This window comes from Gavialis gangeticus, unplaced genomic scaffold (genome assembly GCF_001723915.1).
Source record: "Gavialis gangeticus isolate Ggan-Ray unplaced genomic scaffold, GavGan_comp1, whole genome shotgun sequence".
In the NCBI taxonomy this organism is placed as follows: domain Eukaryota; kingdom Metazoa; phylum Chordata; order Crocodylia; family Gavialidae; genus Gavialis; species Gavialis gangeticus.
Window position 1 is genome coordinate 41,038,361 of NW_017729034.1, and position 17,205 is coordinate 41,055,565.

At 43.5% G+C, this 17,205-nt stretch overlaps 1 protein-coding gene across 1 annotated transcript in view; it reads right to left on the bottom strand.

Annotated features, from left to right (window-relative positions):
• KIF26B (kinesin family member 26B) overlaps positions 1–17,205 on the bottom strand; it is a 450,408-nt gene that overhangs the window by 126,285 nt on the left and 306,918 nt on the right. The window contains exons 4-7 of the mRNA XM_019526715.1: positions 16,084–16,290; positions 14,719–14,812; positions 8,958–9,220; positions 5,053–5,236 (exon numbers count right to left, since the gene is read on the bottom strand). Of these exons, the coding sequence (XP_019382260.1) occupies positions 5,053–5,236; positions 8,958–9,220; positions 14,719–14,812; positions 16,084–16,290 (748 nt within the window). The remainder of the gene's footprint in view (positions 1–5,052; positions 5,237–8,957; positions 9,221–14,718; positions 14,813–16,083; positions 16,291–17,205) is intronic.

Here is a 17,205-nt window from a genome sequence, read left to right on the forward strand (position 1 = left end):
TATTGGACAAACTGTATAGTTGGGAGAAATGCTGGATGAGCTTTTGGATATCAAGTGCCCATCCTCAGGTCTCTGGGGGCATGTCTACACATGTCGCTATGGCAATGTTGTCCTTGCACCGTGATTTAGTACTTCCCTTTGGAAGTACTGTATTGCGCTGTACACATGGCGCATGGTTATTTTTAGCAGCTACTTTGCTGTAGCAGTGCACTATCCCGGGAGAGTGTATCATTACAGGGAAGTAGCTGCTGGTCATGTGTAGACACCTGAGGATGCTACATCACTATAGCGATGTAGCATCATGTGTGGATGCACCCTCGATGCCCCAAAGCTTGTCCAACAGCTCTCTCAACTCTACAATGGGTCCAATAAAAGATATGACAAAAATCCTTGCCTATTATACTTTTTTCCCATCCGAACTAAGGGACACTGATTTATTATTATGAGATGGGGAAGAAGTAAGTTGTGAAATGGTTTTGGAAGAACATTTTTGAGACCAATGATAGCCCTTGTGGAGACAAATGGAGAAATAATGAAGAAATACACATCAGTTGAGGCAGTTGTTTAGAAAATGTAGAGCTATTATTGGCCAGTGGTCTCAACAGTCAGTGCCCACTAAGACTTTATTATCCTTTCCACCAGCCTGATGATGATATAAGAAATGGCATGGCATAGCTGGCTGATTGAATTTGGAAAGATACAAGAGAGGTTTGGTTAATTCAGATTCACTGGAACTGGTACAGCTCTACTGCAGAGGACTTCCTTCATTGTGCAGGGGACCATGGGCAGAATTATATTTCACCTAGTAGATGACCAAAGTGCAGTTCTGAATTATCCAACTACTGCGTCCAAGTGACTCCATTACCCTGTCTGGGGGCATAATGAATCCCACTAAATGGATAGGGGGCAATCCAGAAAGCAATCCTATTCCTATAATAGGGGTGCTTACTTTCTTAGTGCTCCTGATAGGCCACGGTAAAAGAAAATAGAAATTATTTGATCTCCTTAACAAGGGGAAAGGAATCGGACAACAAACAAACCAGACCTGCATAACCAAGTTTACTAGAGAGAGGCAGAAACCAGCTCAAAATAAGAACTTCTCTTTTGCATAAAGTTTTTGTTTTGTTATCCTATTCTACCTGTGCATTGGCTAATCTAGTTCTTCCCATCATGGCTAAGTAAAGACAGTCAAAAAGCCCAAGGCTGAATCAATTCAATCTTCTCAGATTAGTTTAAGCTGCATAGACTGAACTGATAAGCAAGTGAACAGACATTTACTTTTGATTCTAGAAATGCAGCCACACACCTACAGTGGCCCAGGCCAGAAGCTAGGGGGGCACTAAAGCAAGTCTCCCTGCTCTGCTGGAACAGACAGCTTGGGCCAAGTCTAGCCCACCCACTAGGATGACCACCCATCCCTAATTGGGTGGGACAGTCCCAATATTTAAGCATCAAGTCTTGGTCCTTGGCTGAATGACTCCAGGACACCATGTCCTGGGTTCCCCAGTATGGCACAGTGATCCAGGTTTTCCATTTGCTGTGAGAAAACCACGGGAAACTATAGGTTTCCCCTTGCAGGCTGGCAGAGTTTCAGCCTGAAAGGGGATGCTTGGGGCTGGGGACAGTGGGATGCAGGGGATGCCACATGGATGTGTGTGTATACACACGCACACATGGCTAGCAATACAGCCCCAGACGGCAGTGGACAGGAGCTTCCCCAGGTGCCTGCAGCTAAATAAGGGGAGTGGGGCACAGATTGAGATCCCCATGGGGACAGAAGATGTGCAGCAGGGTTTATGGCTAGGACCTGGTGCTGGAGCTGGGGGCGCTGCCCAGCTGGGGTGATGTATGGGGCCTGGGGCAGGAATGTGCAGCTGCAGGGCCTAGCCAGGGAGTGGGATGGAGCCATGGGTGGGGCAGGGCAATTCCCCACTGCTGTGTGCATTCCCAGAGATGGGGACATGGGGGGGCACATGCCCCCCAGATTTGTGCAAGGGTGGGGGAAGAGGTGGGCTCAGGGCTCCCCTGCCCTCAGAAGCCCCATGGCTGTTCTGCCCCAGGAACCCCATGCTGGCTGCACTGCCATGGTGAAGCACCCCTTGCCCACCTGGTAACAGTGGAGGCAGTGGCGCAGAGTTGTGCTCCCCACTGCTGCTGGGGAGGCAGGGGGTGCCTCACCATGATGGCTTGGCCAGTGCAGGGCTCCTAGGGAAGGGCAGCAGGGCAGGGAACCCTGAGCCCTCAGCAGACAGCCCACATCCTTTTTTGTTCCTCCGTCACAGACTCTGCTTGGGCCATGCTGTCAGGGGTGGGAGGAGGGCATGTGTCCAGTTTGGGGAAGATGGTCACCCTACCACCTATCCTGCAAAAGAAGGTTTGTGGGGAAGTGTAAAGCATCCTGGGACTGTGAGTTAACTTGAATCTGAAAGGGAATGGGGAAAGAAGTTCAGTAAACTGATTTAACCTAAATCAATTAAGTCTGATACTACATTCATCCAGTTTATCTTAAACCACTTTTGGCCATTTTGAAAGAGGTTTATGTGCATTGAACTTCTGTTGTGTTACATATATGAACTGGTTTCCAATCACTTATACCAATTTGTGTGTAATTTCTATCCCTAGCTCATGAGTAACTAGACAATAATTAAGATGAACTTTTATACATAAGTATCCATTTTTTATCTTTACCTAGTTTTTCGAGAATGAAGAAAGGAAGCACTGCTAAAGAGATTAAAGAAAAAATAAGGAAAGCAAAAATGTATTACCTTTCAAACTCTAGCCATTGTTTTCACTCACACATTCACATGACACAAATGAAAAACATCAAGAACAGTCAAAAGTGATGGGACTACTGCATTTACTTCAAGGAGAAGTCAACAAAGACTTTTTTAGTTGTCAGAACTACTCACAAGAGCATGCATGTAAAAATGAAGTTCTCTGTGCTCCACCAAAACTTCTAGAATCAAAAGTATACTGGTAGTTCTTGCTGAAGGGAATAAAGCAACATATCATATACCCATATTAAATCTGCAGCAGAAAGGCTCATAAAAAAATGCCTTAAAGCTTCTTTAATTCCATCAGCTTTGATGGTGGTGCTCCAGCTTCTGACCTTGGTAAATTTGGCCTGCAATAAATCTGGCTAGCAGAAAAGTACAGCACCACATTGCCATTTTAACAATCCCTCTTCTTACCAAAATTACACTTTAGCCGTTTGATCTTTGACCCAAGAGAAGGTGCTTTCTTGTTTTTACATAGTTACTTAAACGAGTATCTCCACTATCTTCCAATTGTTTTCTTAAAAACCCTTCATTATAGCAAAAAAAGTCTCTGATAATCACAAAGAGCCCTATCTGAGACTTTGGAATTCCCTTCTCATCCAACTATCAGCTACATCTGACCTTGCCTGGCTTGTTGGGTCACCCAGATATGGAACTGTCCAGTCAAAGTGGAATGTCCATGGGGAAAAAAAAACATATCTAGCCATAGGGAATGATGCATCTCACATTATAAACCTATAGTATAAAGTAATCTTCTAATTAATTATTACAGCTACAAGAAAAAAACATTTTTCTTCTCTACACAGCTTTTTTTTTTTAATTGTAGTTGACAATGGTAAGAAGCTTGTGTGTATGTGTGCAAGTAGGCAGGCATGGATATATAAAATGCATGGAATATTAAATGGCTGTAGTGATATTCCCCTCAAAACCAGCCATCTTCATTCCTAACAATCAGTTAGCTGAAGCATTCAGTGTCACCCTTTCTACCGCAGGGTGCGTAATTAATAAACCTTTAGTTAATTGAGTTCTGCCTGCCAATTCCACAGGGTTTATTACTTAAACATATGCAAACTACATTTCCATTTTAAGCAACTCTCATTCTAGCTCTTACACGTTCAATAAGCTATATGGCAATTCTCTGCATTCAAATACTAGGTATAAATGTAGTCTGGGATAGCCACTGCTTGGACATCTTAAATTGTAGCCTGCTGCTTCACACAAGAGCCTGTAGTTAAGATCACAAGCTTAAACATTCTGTAGCGAAGACCACAAGTTTAAACATTAAAGCCTGTTGAGAATTTTTCAACAAAACTTTGTCAGAAATGCCATTTTGTATAACTGGCAACTTTTCACAGAAAAGGGTCAGCTTTGATGAGGTTTTTGATCTAAAACAACCCAGTAAATGAGTTCTGAAAATGTCAAAATGCTGCATTTTTGACATTTTCTAAATGAAATTCCCATTTTGACAGGGTGAGAGGCTTCATGAGGCCTTGGAAAAACAGATTATGAGGAACAATCCTGCCTTAAAGAGTTTTAGGGTGTGAATAGGACAGGCAGGCAAGCACTGGTATCCCTATTTACACTTGGGAAACTGAGATACATGGATCCCTACACGAAGTCACAGAGGAAGTCTCTGGCAGACAGGGAGCAAACACAGATCTCCCTCAACCTGGTAAAGTGCCCTACTTATATAGCATCATGCTTTTTTCCTCTTGCAGATAATAGAGATCTGTAGGTCAGAAATACGAAAAGTGTGCATATATGTGCGAGACAGAAGGTTACCAGACCAAGAGACTGAGTTATTTTGTTTATCCATAGATAAAACCAAGAATGGGCATTGGCAGCACAGTACCAGCTTCCACACATCCTCCCCTGTGCCAGTTATGAACTATAGCAGCTGTCTCCTCATGACAAGAGGGGACTTCAGGTGGTATGATCTTAGCATGGCCTCCATGCTAAGCCTACCAGCAGCAATGATGACTGAGATCAATTCCACTGTTTTCATCCTCATTTTTGACATACAGACCTGTACAAACTTCCATCCCAGAAATTAGCACACTAATCCATGTTATAATAGCCAGCAGATGGCAAAACCTTTTAGTCACTAGTGGCCTGAGCTGGATCTGTAAGGCCAAATAAGTTGGCTCAGCTCCATTTGGAATGGAACCTATGTTCATTCACATGAGCACAGTATTTTGCCCAGAGCCTTTGTAAGTAAAACAGTTTATTGAAATGTAGCTAGTGAGGAAATAGAAGGGGAAGCTGAATGACTTACTTCCACCTTTGCCGCTCTTCTCCATGCGATACTGGTAAATATGCAGAGTGAAGAGCATGTGGGAGTTCCTGTGATCCTCCTCATCACAGTCTCGCTGGCTACCTCGGCGTGAGGCAATGGCTGCATCGAGAAAGAAGGCAGCCTTCTCCGCTGTGGGAGCACGAAGCTCGCTCTGGTTCTGAAGCTATAAGACAACCCAAGGAAAAGAAAACACAGGATTTGACACTAGCAGGCAACATAACTTTGTGGCCCCAAAATCAAAGTCTGATGAGCCTGAAAAAGATACTAGGAAAGAGGAAATGCCCTTCCAAATCAGACCCTCTGTTCCTTTTGCCTGTTACTAGAAGGCCCATTCTGATTCTTAGATCCATTGCCATGTCAAGGCTCCTTAGAATACATGGCTGTACCTTTGGCTGCAGACATAATATGAAAATATGACAACCAAAAATAACGGCAGGGTTAAAAGGATAAAGGTAGAAGTTGGTCTGCTGGGTCACTATCCTGGAGTCATAAACCATATAACACTACTGTGGATTTGCTGGGGCTTATTTCCAGTTCATCAAAATTCATTTTCACAGGTGTGAACAGGCATTACTAAAATATTTGCTCTGGAAAACCGAGATTGCTCCTTTATCCCCTTTTGTAGTTTCAAAGAAACATAAACCCTTGCAGCAGAGATATAAATGTGTGCATCCCTTTTACACAGTTTGTCCAAACCTAAGTCTTCATTAGTGTCCTCCCTATCTGCACCCAGGTCCACAAAATGTACTCTGTGTTTGTGGCAATGATTCCTTAAAGGAGCAGTGGTCTCAAGCAAAGTAAAAAAAACCCCACTTCATCACAATGATGGAAGCAGGGACCTCACTAATGGGTAAAAGGCCTCTTTGGGTGTTTATTTTGGCTTAAAAAACAAATAGCAGACCAAAATGTTATTTTTGCATTTCAATAGAGAGGGCCAATAATCTGAAACCACAATGGGAGAAAGAGAGAACCACTGAGGCGATTCCTCCCCTGCACCCTTGCTACACTTGAATGAAGGGCCTGAGGGAAGACGGATTCTGCCCCTTCTCTTTGGGGGCTGCCACAGGCCAATCCTGCCCCGATTGAGCTTCCAGTTGCAATGGCACCTAAAGGCCTCTCAAGGCCTAGAAATAACTTGAAGGAGAAGTCGCTGGGCTCTGGGAAAGGAGAGGACTGTAGGCTGTGCATAGCCCCTGTGGGATGTGGAGAAGGAATGCAAAGCAGCTTCCTGGTACTTTTCCCCCATAGGCTTTTGCATCTACGCCAGGGTCAGGGCAACCCATTAGATGAAGCAGGACATGTAATGTACATACATTAACATTTGCTGGACCTCAATCATAGTTGCCAGCACTGGAAAAGGAAACTGCTCTTATCTTTCCCAAATGACAGCCAGGATGTGAGGTCAGATCTTATTAACCTGTGATAATGTTAAGAATGCGGGTGTGCTTTGTGGCATCTAAGATTAGTTGCCTGTCGAAGTGACGTGATTATGAAATATGATACTGATGACGGTACTGGGATTGGTAATACAGAGCTAGCCCCTCAGACTATGTTAGAGCCATTCCCCAGCCTGTGGGGTAAGCCTATTTGTCTGAGATTTCTACATAGAATGAGAAGTTTTCTTTTTTTAGCCTTTACCCTGCTGTGCAGTACAGCCAAGGAGTCAGTTCTTTTCCTTAAAAAAAAAAAAAAAGAGCCCAGAAAGTGTTAATAAAACCCTCTTGGAGTCTACGTTCTTAACGAAGAGGACAATTTGTGGTAGACCTGTGTGAGAGCGTTGCCAACAACAAGAAAATGTGCAGGACAATATACTGTCTAAAAGGTCGGCTTAAAAATAGCATGACATTTTGTGATGTTTTTCCCAATATTAATGTTGCTGATTTTCTATATATATGTATACACATTAATCTACTAGCAGGAGTGCTACAGAGCTATTCATTTCAGCAGTTCAACCATTAATTCAGTTTTGATGTATGCAACTGTGGAACTTGGAGGCAGTTGTTTTCTACACACTCTAAACTTTATGGTATATTTTGGGGTATGCAGAAATACAAAGGACCTCTGGTACAAAAGCAAACCTTAAACCCCAATGGCTTAGAAGGCAAAGGAGCAGAATCTCAACTAGATTGTTATTTTTAAATCTCATAATTTGTAAGCAAGTCCTGTGATATTTCTGAAGCCTGACTTTCCACTTTCAAGTGTTTGGCGCTGGTGCAACCACTCATCATTCTGTGGCCTTGCTTCTTCCTTCCCTCTTCTGACTCCTGAATCACTGGTGCTTTTACACTTCTACGGTGCTTGTACATGTGACGCCATTACCATGTATACATGACAAAAATGTCACTGTGTGGCTTAATGGTATCACACTGTACATGTGCAAGAGTTTGGGTGGTTTTAAATGAGTTTGCATTGTTGCAAACTAAACTACACCCAATGTAGTTTAGCTTAAAATGATGCTTTGCAGCTATTAGTCAACTTGCCCCCTGGCTGTGGGAGAGGCAGGCAGGCTCCGCAGAATAAAAGGATCAGGCCTGCTGAAGGCAGAAGCAGTGGCTCGAACATCTTTTTTTCCCCCTGGCAGTGGCTGCCTGCCTCTCCTACGGCTGGGGGGGGAGGGGAGGGAAGGAAGGGCACGAGCTGATGGTGGATCAAGTAGCCCCTGAGCTGAAGGGGGCCCCGCTCCTTCCCTTTGGGGTGGCAGTGCCTCCGCGGGCTGCCTGCACCAACTGCTAGCAGGCTGGGTACTGCCCCATAGTGGGGTTGGGGAAGAGTTGGATCAGGCCAGGTGCTGCCTCCAAGCTGGGGCAGCACCCAGCCTACTAGCAGCCCGCCCAGGTGGCCCTGGGGGTGCTGCCACTGCAGAGGGAAGGATCAGGCCCTCCTGCAACTCAGCAGCCACTTGGCTCGTGAGCAACTTGACCCCCTGGCCGCAGGCAGGCTCCGCCAAAAAAAAAAAAGGATTGAGCCCCTTGCCTTAACAGCAACAGAAAAATAAACCCCCTAAATTGAAACAGTGGGTTTCAATTAAAAAAACCACCATTTCTATTTAGGGGGCATAGAATGCAACCCTGAAGACTAACCCCCCGCCATATGTACAAGTGTCCCTAGGAGGCAGTAGCTCCTCAGTTTCAGGGGCTGTAATCAAGCCCTCTCTGTGGGCTTGCTCATACCTTATTCAGTTGCATAGGTACAAGGCCTGTGCTATGTAGTAAAAAGAAAGAATGGGCACTTTTGTATCACGTCAAAATAAAAAGAAGCTTAACAGAAGGCTGCTAACTCTGTTTAATGGTTGCCCTGGAAGGAATATGAGCCAGTTAAGGTGTTTCTGCTGGCTCTCCATGCCTGAAGAGAGTAGGAGTTATTCTTGACCTACCCAGCTCAAATATTTATTTCTTGGCAGCAATTAATAAATAACTATTAATGCTTCCTACAACATTACTAATGCCAGTGCTATAAATAAGGTAGTTTACAGAGAGATAAACAGCCATATTACTAGCCTCCAGCTATTTGTGAAGTACTGTAAATATTTTAGCTTGCTGTTGTACCAAAGAGAGATCACACTTTTTTTCATTTGTTGTTGGAAGGTGGTGAATTGTGTTTGCTCTGAAGGTTTTCATGTTTTATTTCAAACACAGGCTCCTGCTCAACGTCAGTTATCCTGGAGATACAAATATTTAGGACAGGAAAGCAGATGGCCCTGCAGCTGCAGGTCATAAAGTTCCTATATACTGTAAACACTTTCAAGTCTACAAAGTTGGCGCTTCAAGTAGCTCTTAGTTTTGAACTATCTCAGGGCCTCTCTCTCTCTCACACACACACACACAATATATATATTTCCCCTCCCCTAAAGATTGGCTTCAATTTAAAATAAACCCTCAATTCACCTGCATGCCACAGATGGGGTCCTCACAAAGGTAAACCCCTGGGGACTGACCATCCTGTAGGCTGCCAGTTGCCACCTCTGACAGCAAGTCCCTCAGATTTTCTTCTTTTCCCCATACTTCCACAGCAGAAATCCGGACCGAGAAGCGGGCTCCCGTCTTCTCCTTGCGTTCGTTAATCAGTTTGAAGAGCCAGGAGATGGCACAGGGGATAATGCCAAGGTTCTGCATGGAATCATCTTTTCCGATCATGGTGTATGATTTTCCTGTCAGGCATGGGGGAGGGGAGAGAAAAAAAAAACCAGACTTGCTTCAACCACAGCCTTCTGTCAAGTAGCATTGTTTTGCACAGTAGGAAGAAAGCAAGCAAGTATGGAAAATGACAGCACTGATAACTGGTAGATTGGACTGAGCTGCAATCCTCCTCTTTTGGATCATTCTACCACTATAAAGGGGTTAGAGAGCACCCACCTCTCCGTAGATGGAGATTCCCCTAAAAATCCAGGGAGTCCCTAGTTAGGATATAGCTGGTTTTGCAACTCCAAGTGCAGAAATCACACCAGAGGGAAATCATAAGTCTGGATAAGGTCTACGGTAGGTCAGCATGCTTTGGAGCAGCCCCTAGAAGTGATTTTATAGTACGATGAGGCCGGAACTGACAGAATTAGCCCTCGAACCACAGAGTGGCAAAAGACTCCTTGTGGTCTCCTCTCTCAGCTTGCCCCCAACAGAAGCTTGGCTCATCCCGTTATCTGGCCCAGAGCTGAGCCACAGAAGGTGATTTTTGATACAGATAAAAACTTTTCCAAAGCTCGGTGTTGTTTGGTTCTAGGATTTTGACTCAAAAAAGTCGCTGCTGAAAAACATCTGATGATACAGAGGTATATCAGGCATACCATCATTTTAGGTATTACTTTATATGCCACACTTAAGCAAGCTTTCAGGATCTTTTACATTTCATAAAGCTAAACACAACTGATATTGATCACTGTATACTTTTTTAGACAAATACTCATGCCTTTATTTTTACCTTATCTCAGTTCACAAATTATGGACCTAAATGGAATCTAACAGTAAGAGGGTCAGTTCAGCAAGCTATTTTTAGACTTTATGATTATTTGTGGGAATGTTTATGAGTGACTTCAGAAGTAGAAATGGTGGGGAGGGGAGTTAATGATGCAGCTGCATAGACTCAGCGAATGTTTTATAGTTTAGGTTATATCACTAAAAGACTGGCAGAAATCATGACAGCTACCATGCTGGTGAGTTCTCTCTCTTGCGTTACAGATGACTCCTGCTCCAGCATTAAAAAACCCTTGAAAAACTAAGGGTTAAAGCCTATTTCACTTTGTGTACCAAATGGTAGTTACACAGCTGTTTAACTGCAGTTTTTGGCACCTATACAAAACTTAGATTTCACTTCATAGATTTCATAGACATTTGGGCTGGAAGGGACCCCGGAGGATCATCGAGTCCAGCCCCCTGCCCCAGGGGCAGGAAGTCAGCAGGGACCATAGGATCCCAGCAAAATAAACATCCAAATGTGTCTTGAAGGCAATCGAAGTGGGTGCTTGAACTGCCTCCGCTGGCAGTCTATTCCAAACCTCGGAGGCTTGGACAGTGAAGAAGTTCTTTCTTATGTCCAGACTGAATCGGTCACAGTGGAGTTTGTGACTGTTCAATCTTGTCATCCCTTGGGGCGCTCTGGTGAACAGACGTTCCCCCGGATCTTGATGAGCACCCCTGATAAATTTATAGGTGGCTACCAGATCACCCCTGAGCCTGCGCTTTTCCAGAATGAATAGCCCCATTGCTCTCAGCCTCTCATCATAAGGTCTGTTTTCCTGACCTCTGATCATGCGCGTGGCTCTCCTCTGCACCCTCTCAAGCTTCTCCACATCCTTTTTGAATTGCGGAGCCCAAAACTGGACGCAGTACTCCAGCTGCGGCCTCACCAAGGCCGAGTACAGCGGGAGAATGATGTCCCGGGATCTGCTTGAGGAGCATCTATGGATTCAAGCCAGCGTTTTGCTCACTTTACTAGCCGCAGCATCACACTGAAGGCTCATGTTCCTCTTGTGATCAACCACGAGCCCCAAGTCCCTTTTATCGGTAGTGCTAACCAGTGTAGCACTACTGAGCCTATAAGCATGGTGCAGGTTTTTCCTCCCAAGGTGGAGAACCTTGCATTTTTCTGTGTTGAACACCATCAAGTTCTCGTCCGCCCATTTCGTGAGTCTGTCCAGATCCGCCTGGATCACCCATCTGTCCTCAGGTGTAGATGCTTTACCCCAGAGTTTTGTGTCATCGGCAAACTTGGCCAGTCCACTTCTGACACCAATGTCCACATCATTGATGAAGATGTTAAACAGTATAGGCCCTAGGACAGAGCCCTGTGGGACCTCACTGGTCACAGTGCACCAAGACGATTGGCTCCCGTTGACCACCACCCTCTGGGTCCTACCATAGACCCAATTCCCCAGCCAGTGGATCATGGTGATGTCAAGGCTGCAGTTAGACAGTTTAGCCTAGAGGTGACCATGGGATACCAGATTGAAGGCTTTTTTAAAGTTGAGGTATACAACGTCGATCTCTTCCCCCTTGTCCAGGTGATAAGTCACCTGGTCATAAAAGGAAATGAGACTGGTCAAGCAAGACCTATCCGCAACAAATCCATGCTGCGTATCCCTTAGGATGCAGCTCTAGGTGTGCAAACAGCCATATGTCCACTAAGCATGCTCAGTAGGGAGCTACGCGGACTGGACAAAGACCCTTAATGTGTGGGGTGATGAGGAGTGCTCTAACTACCGGGCCACAGGTTAGGCATTATCCAGACCCTTCTCCAGTCCTTAAGCTCAATTGCACCTTGCATTTAACATTCATCAGATAAAATGGATGAAGAGCAGTGAGGAAGTTTCTACCCCACTGAGAACAGGGACACAGGCTAGAACTCAGAAGCCCCCTCCCATGCAGAATAACATCCATCTAACTGGGCATGTCTACACATGCAATTGATGTACATGAATAAATTCTGGAGCTTATTGCTCTGGAGTTAATTACTCCTGGATGTGTCATTTGAATGTGCACCTGGGAGCAATTTACTCAATTGACAGAAGTCAATCATCGTGGTCCCCTGTGACCAGCAGGGTCCCCCAAGGCTCTGTCCTTGGACCCATATTGTTCAACATCTTCATTAATGATGTGGACATTGGAGTCAGAAGTGGACTGGCCAAGTTCGCTGATGACACCAAACTCTGGGGCAAAGCATCCACACCTGAAGACAGACAGGTGATCCAGGCTGACCTCGACGGCTCAGCAAATGGGTGGATGAGAACCTGATAGCGTTTAACACTGAAAAATGCAAGGTTCTCCACCTTGGGAGGCAAAACCTGCAGCACCCTCATAGGCTCGGCAGTGCTACACTGTCTAGCACTACAGAAGAAAGAGACCTGGGGGTCATCACTGACCACAAGATGAACATGAGCCTGCAATGTGATGCTGCAGCTAGTAAAGCGAGCAAAACACTGGCTTTCATCCATAGATGCTTCTCAAGCAAATCCTGGGACGTCATTCTCCCCTTGTACTCAGCCTTGGTGAGGCCGCAGCTGGAAGACTGCGTCCAGTTTTGGGCTCCACAATTCAAAAAGGATGTCGAGAAGCTTGAGAGAGTCCAGAGAAGAGCCACACGCATGATGAGAGGTCAGGAAAACAGACCTTACGATGACAGGCTGAGAGCCATGGGGCTCTTTAGCCTGGAAAAGCGCAGGCTCAGGGGTTATCTGATGGCCACCTATAAGTTTATCAGGGGTGACCACCAGTATCTGGAGGAATGTTTGTTCACCAGAGCACCCCAAGGGATGACGAGGTTGAACGGTCATAAACTACTGCAAGCCCATTTCAGGCTGGACATAAGGAAGAATTTCTTTACTGTCTGGAGACCCCAAGGCCTGGAACAGCCTGCCATTGGAGGTGGTTCAAGCACCTACATTGAACACCATCAAGAGTAAATTGGATGCTTATCTTGCTGGGATCCTATGACCCCAGCTGACTTCCTGCCCTTCGGGTGGGGGGCTGGACTCAATGATCTTCCGAGGTCCCTTCCAGCCCTAATGTCTATGAAATCTATGAAACTCCAGAGCAATAAGCTCCATAGTTTATTCAGAAGCAGCACTATGAGCCAGGTCAGAGCAACCCCAGCTAGCAGACAGGCAGCCCCCACACTGAAGAACCCTGGTGCCCTAGCCAGCCAGGGCAGCATCTACACATATGCTGCTGCAGAGTTATTTACAAGTATTATAGTGGCACATGTGTAGATGTGTAACATTTACTGCACAGCTAATTAGTCAACAGCACAGTAAATGTCTTAGGTAGATGCACCCACTAAGCCACACACCTTCTGGCTTGTTTTCTTCCCTCTGGCCCTATGTAACTTTCTCTTTATTGCATATTGCCGAAGCAGTAGGGTGGTAGACAGAGCTCTTTGCCGGGAAGTAGGAGATGCAGGTGAACGGGGCGTAGATACTGGATCTTCCATTCCCCAGGCAAAGCCCTACCTCTAGGCTACTGGGCTAAATCATGGAAAGACTGTTATGTCATGGCTCTCCTCCTCCTTGCTTCCAGTACAGCAAGTCTGTTTTACCACAGAACAAAATAGAATCTGAAATTGTGCTGAAGTGCCCAGCACTTGGAATTCTACCCTAAATGTTCAAGTATTCATCAATTCTGGGTGCACCAATGGAAAAACAGGGCCTGTTAGTGAACTGAACCATTTAATTACTAGAAAAGTAATGTCTGCTGAATTTTTTTTTTTGGGGGGGGGGAAGGTGGAGAGTTTGGATTTTTGCTTTTAATGCAGCATAGCTCTATGGAGAGGGCATTTTACAGACAATAATGCATTTAGTACAGTCATTGCTATTAAAGAACCAGCATTTCCTAATAGATACCTCTTTAGTTATTGTTAGGTATTATTAAATACAACATAAAATTTTAAGTTAGAATGTTCATTATTTACAAAAGAATCTAGAGCATTGACCAAACGTTTCCCCTCTTTTCTTTCCCTTTTCTGAATCTTTGAAGCTTGGGTCATATAAATGTTTACTGAAAATGAATCTTGGCTAGACACAGAAAGTTCAATTCATCATGAAAACCATATTTATTTATGAAAGAAAAGGCAGCAGTTTATAATCCAACCCAGGACAAAAATTATGTAGAATATTTAGGTAGCCAATCACAATGCTTGAATATTGACTCACAAGTATCAAATACTTAAAGGAATACCTGACTAGACAGATCGTAAGCAAGACACAGATTAAAAACATTTGCAACAAAACCTCTACCAAAGAATTCCAAACACAGGACACATTTGGAAAAGTTAAGTTGAGGGTAATTCATTAATAAGGATTTGAAGCTAAACCTATCTCATAATTTTCTATTACTTTTGTTGGAGCAGTGCCTACAGACATCAGGCAGGGTCAAGACTTCATTGTAAAAGCACTGAACAAACCAACAATTAAAAGGCAACACCTGCTTCAAAGACCTCATGATTTAGGATTTGGGTAATATGCAAAAAATGAACAAATGGACAAATAACAGAAGTGAAGATGCAGGAGAAACAGATGTGTGAACAGCATATTCCAGTTTCAAATACTGTTGGTATACAACATGGAGAAATATGGGAGTTATTCTTATTTTCCTTAATTAAAAATAACAGGTCATCTTAGACTCCAAGAGTATACTTCACATATGAAAAAGTAGTAATACCAACCTAGTCTGGCATGGCCAAAGCAGAAGACACAGCCATCTGCCCCGTTCACCACTGACTGGATCACCTCAGCTACAGTCCCAGCACATACTTCAGCCTGCCACAGGTAGAAAAAGATTAACAATGATATGTAATGCAAAATATTAAGACAATATTATCTATATTAACAGCTGTGATCACACCACAATATTATTTGTACTTGCAAATAATATAGCGTTACTTCTAAAGGCCTATTTTTGTTTTCCGTACTGGCATGGATTGTCCCATTGAGCTAAGGAGACTACTGAGAACAGAAAGGTGACTGGGATTTGGCTCCAAGCCAATGCAGTTACCCCATGAAATCCCTCTTTTGAAACTTCATCATCCTTTGAAAGAGGGTCTCTGTAGGTTAAGAAATGGCAGATGCTTCTATTCCAACACATTTACTATTTGCTAAGACAAGGTGAATAAAATGCACATGACAGAAGCGGACAGAATCTGTATTTGGGAGAGCTGGTTGAAAATAAAATTAATATTTTGCAAAAATAAATTTACCTTTCTCTGTTAAAATAAATCAAATTTGAAAAATTTTCAGCCCATTATATTGTTTCAAAAACTATGGGCAGGATCCTGGGTGCAACAAGTGCTGTAAATGTGCTGTCTAATGTATGAGTGAATAGATCATTTGTAAAGACAGAGCACAACCACAAACATTTTGCATTGTCTCATGTAGGCCAGGTTTCTAAAGTATTTCTACCACTGCTGTAAATTTCCACAGCTGGGCCTATAGTTGCAATATTTAGAAATCTACTGTAGATAAGACATTTGTTGGTGTTTTTCCCCACATCCAGTTCACATACATTTTATAGTAGTGCTTTCTAATTTGTTTTCTTAACTATCACTTTTCATAGGCTGTATGGCATGTTTGCTTTATTGAGCTCATTAGGCAAAAATAAAAAATCTAAAAGGAGAACCAGGGCACACACAGATCCAAGATAGAAAAACATCTTATTGAACAACAAAACCCAACACAAATATTCAAATGTTTCTTCATGAACTGAGGACATCTTCACATGATTCACAAGAACAACAATAGTTTGGGGGATACTATCAAATATTGATATCTGATGTCTCCTTGACTAGACAGCTTCTTATGTCACCAGTATGATTAATTGCATATATATTATTAGAAACAGCTATTTAACACAAAGACTCAAGTTGATAATCCCATTATTGATATATGCCTTAATCATGTGCTGCTGTTACTGGTAAGCTAAATTCAACTCTGGCCTAAACCCACAGAATTATGTAACATTGCAGAAGGGTTAAATTTGGTTCTTAAGCACACTAGTGTTTAGATCCTTATCCAACACATCACACTTTACTTACCTGAGATGCATCTTGGGGGAAAACTGCATCAAAAGCAAACATCTTTGGGGGAACCTGGTTGCCCCTTTTTTGAAAGGCATTCTGACCTCCACAGGACAACGGGTCATACAGAGTGATTTGCTTCTTACGAGGATCAACCTTTAGGAAGGAGCTGGACTCAGAGGTGTCTCTGGTGAGTGTGGAACAAATACGTACCATGACTTTCACCTGTCAGTAAACACAGAAAAGAAATAACCATCTAATTAGAGCATTGAATATACCTGAGTATAGGATTTTTTAAATGGGCTTTCAAATATACTGGGCCAACTTACACTTGCTTCAGGTGTCTGAGCAGGACACGATCTAAAATACATAATGAATAAAGCCAACAATTCCCTCTTCCTAGCCTTCACAAGGAAGTCATGTATTTATAATTACCAGGTACATCACTGTATTTTAATGTCTGTATTACTCTAATACAGAGGTATTACATCACCTTCTTTGTCTTGCTATTAATATAAATTGAAAATTAACTGCACCCCAGTGGCCCAATTAAGCAAACCAAAAGGTAATTGAGACTGCCAGGCTATCAGAGCTGGTGCTGTTTCAATAAAACAAGCACATAAAAGCCAGATCTGTAATTTACACCTTTCAAATTCTAATCCAAATGCAAAGACATGAAATGCCCAATTCTTAGTGTCATCATCAAAGAGTTGTGAAAGAGGCCAGTTTTAATGGTCAGCTTTTGAAATGATCTCCAAGGGACTGGAAGGTAATAAGCAATAAAGGATTTGTTAAAACAGGATTTGTTAGCTTACAGTCCATTAGATGACTGCATAATAAGGTGTTATTTCCCTGACTAAGATTCATCTCTGCATGTAATGAGGTTATGCAGTATCCTTAACCTAACATGTAAGCAATTTGGATATCAGCAAAACGGGATATAATTCAATCTGACTGGTTCCTTTATTTGACCCAGGACATACTGAATTTCCTAGGCTACATTCTCCATCTTCGTCAACTCACTTACTGTATTTACTTGAATCCAAGATGAGGTTCTTTCCCTCAGTCAGCATGGGGGTAAGCCTAGTCTTAGACTCAAGTACCGTCCCAGTGCAAGGGGCAGGGAGGCTCAACTCCAGC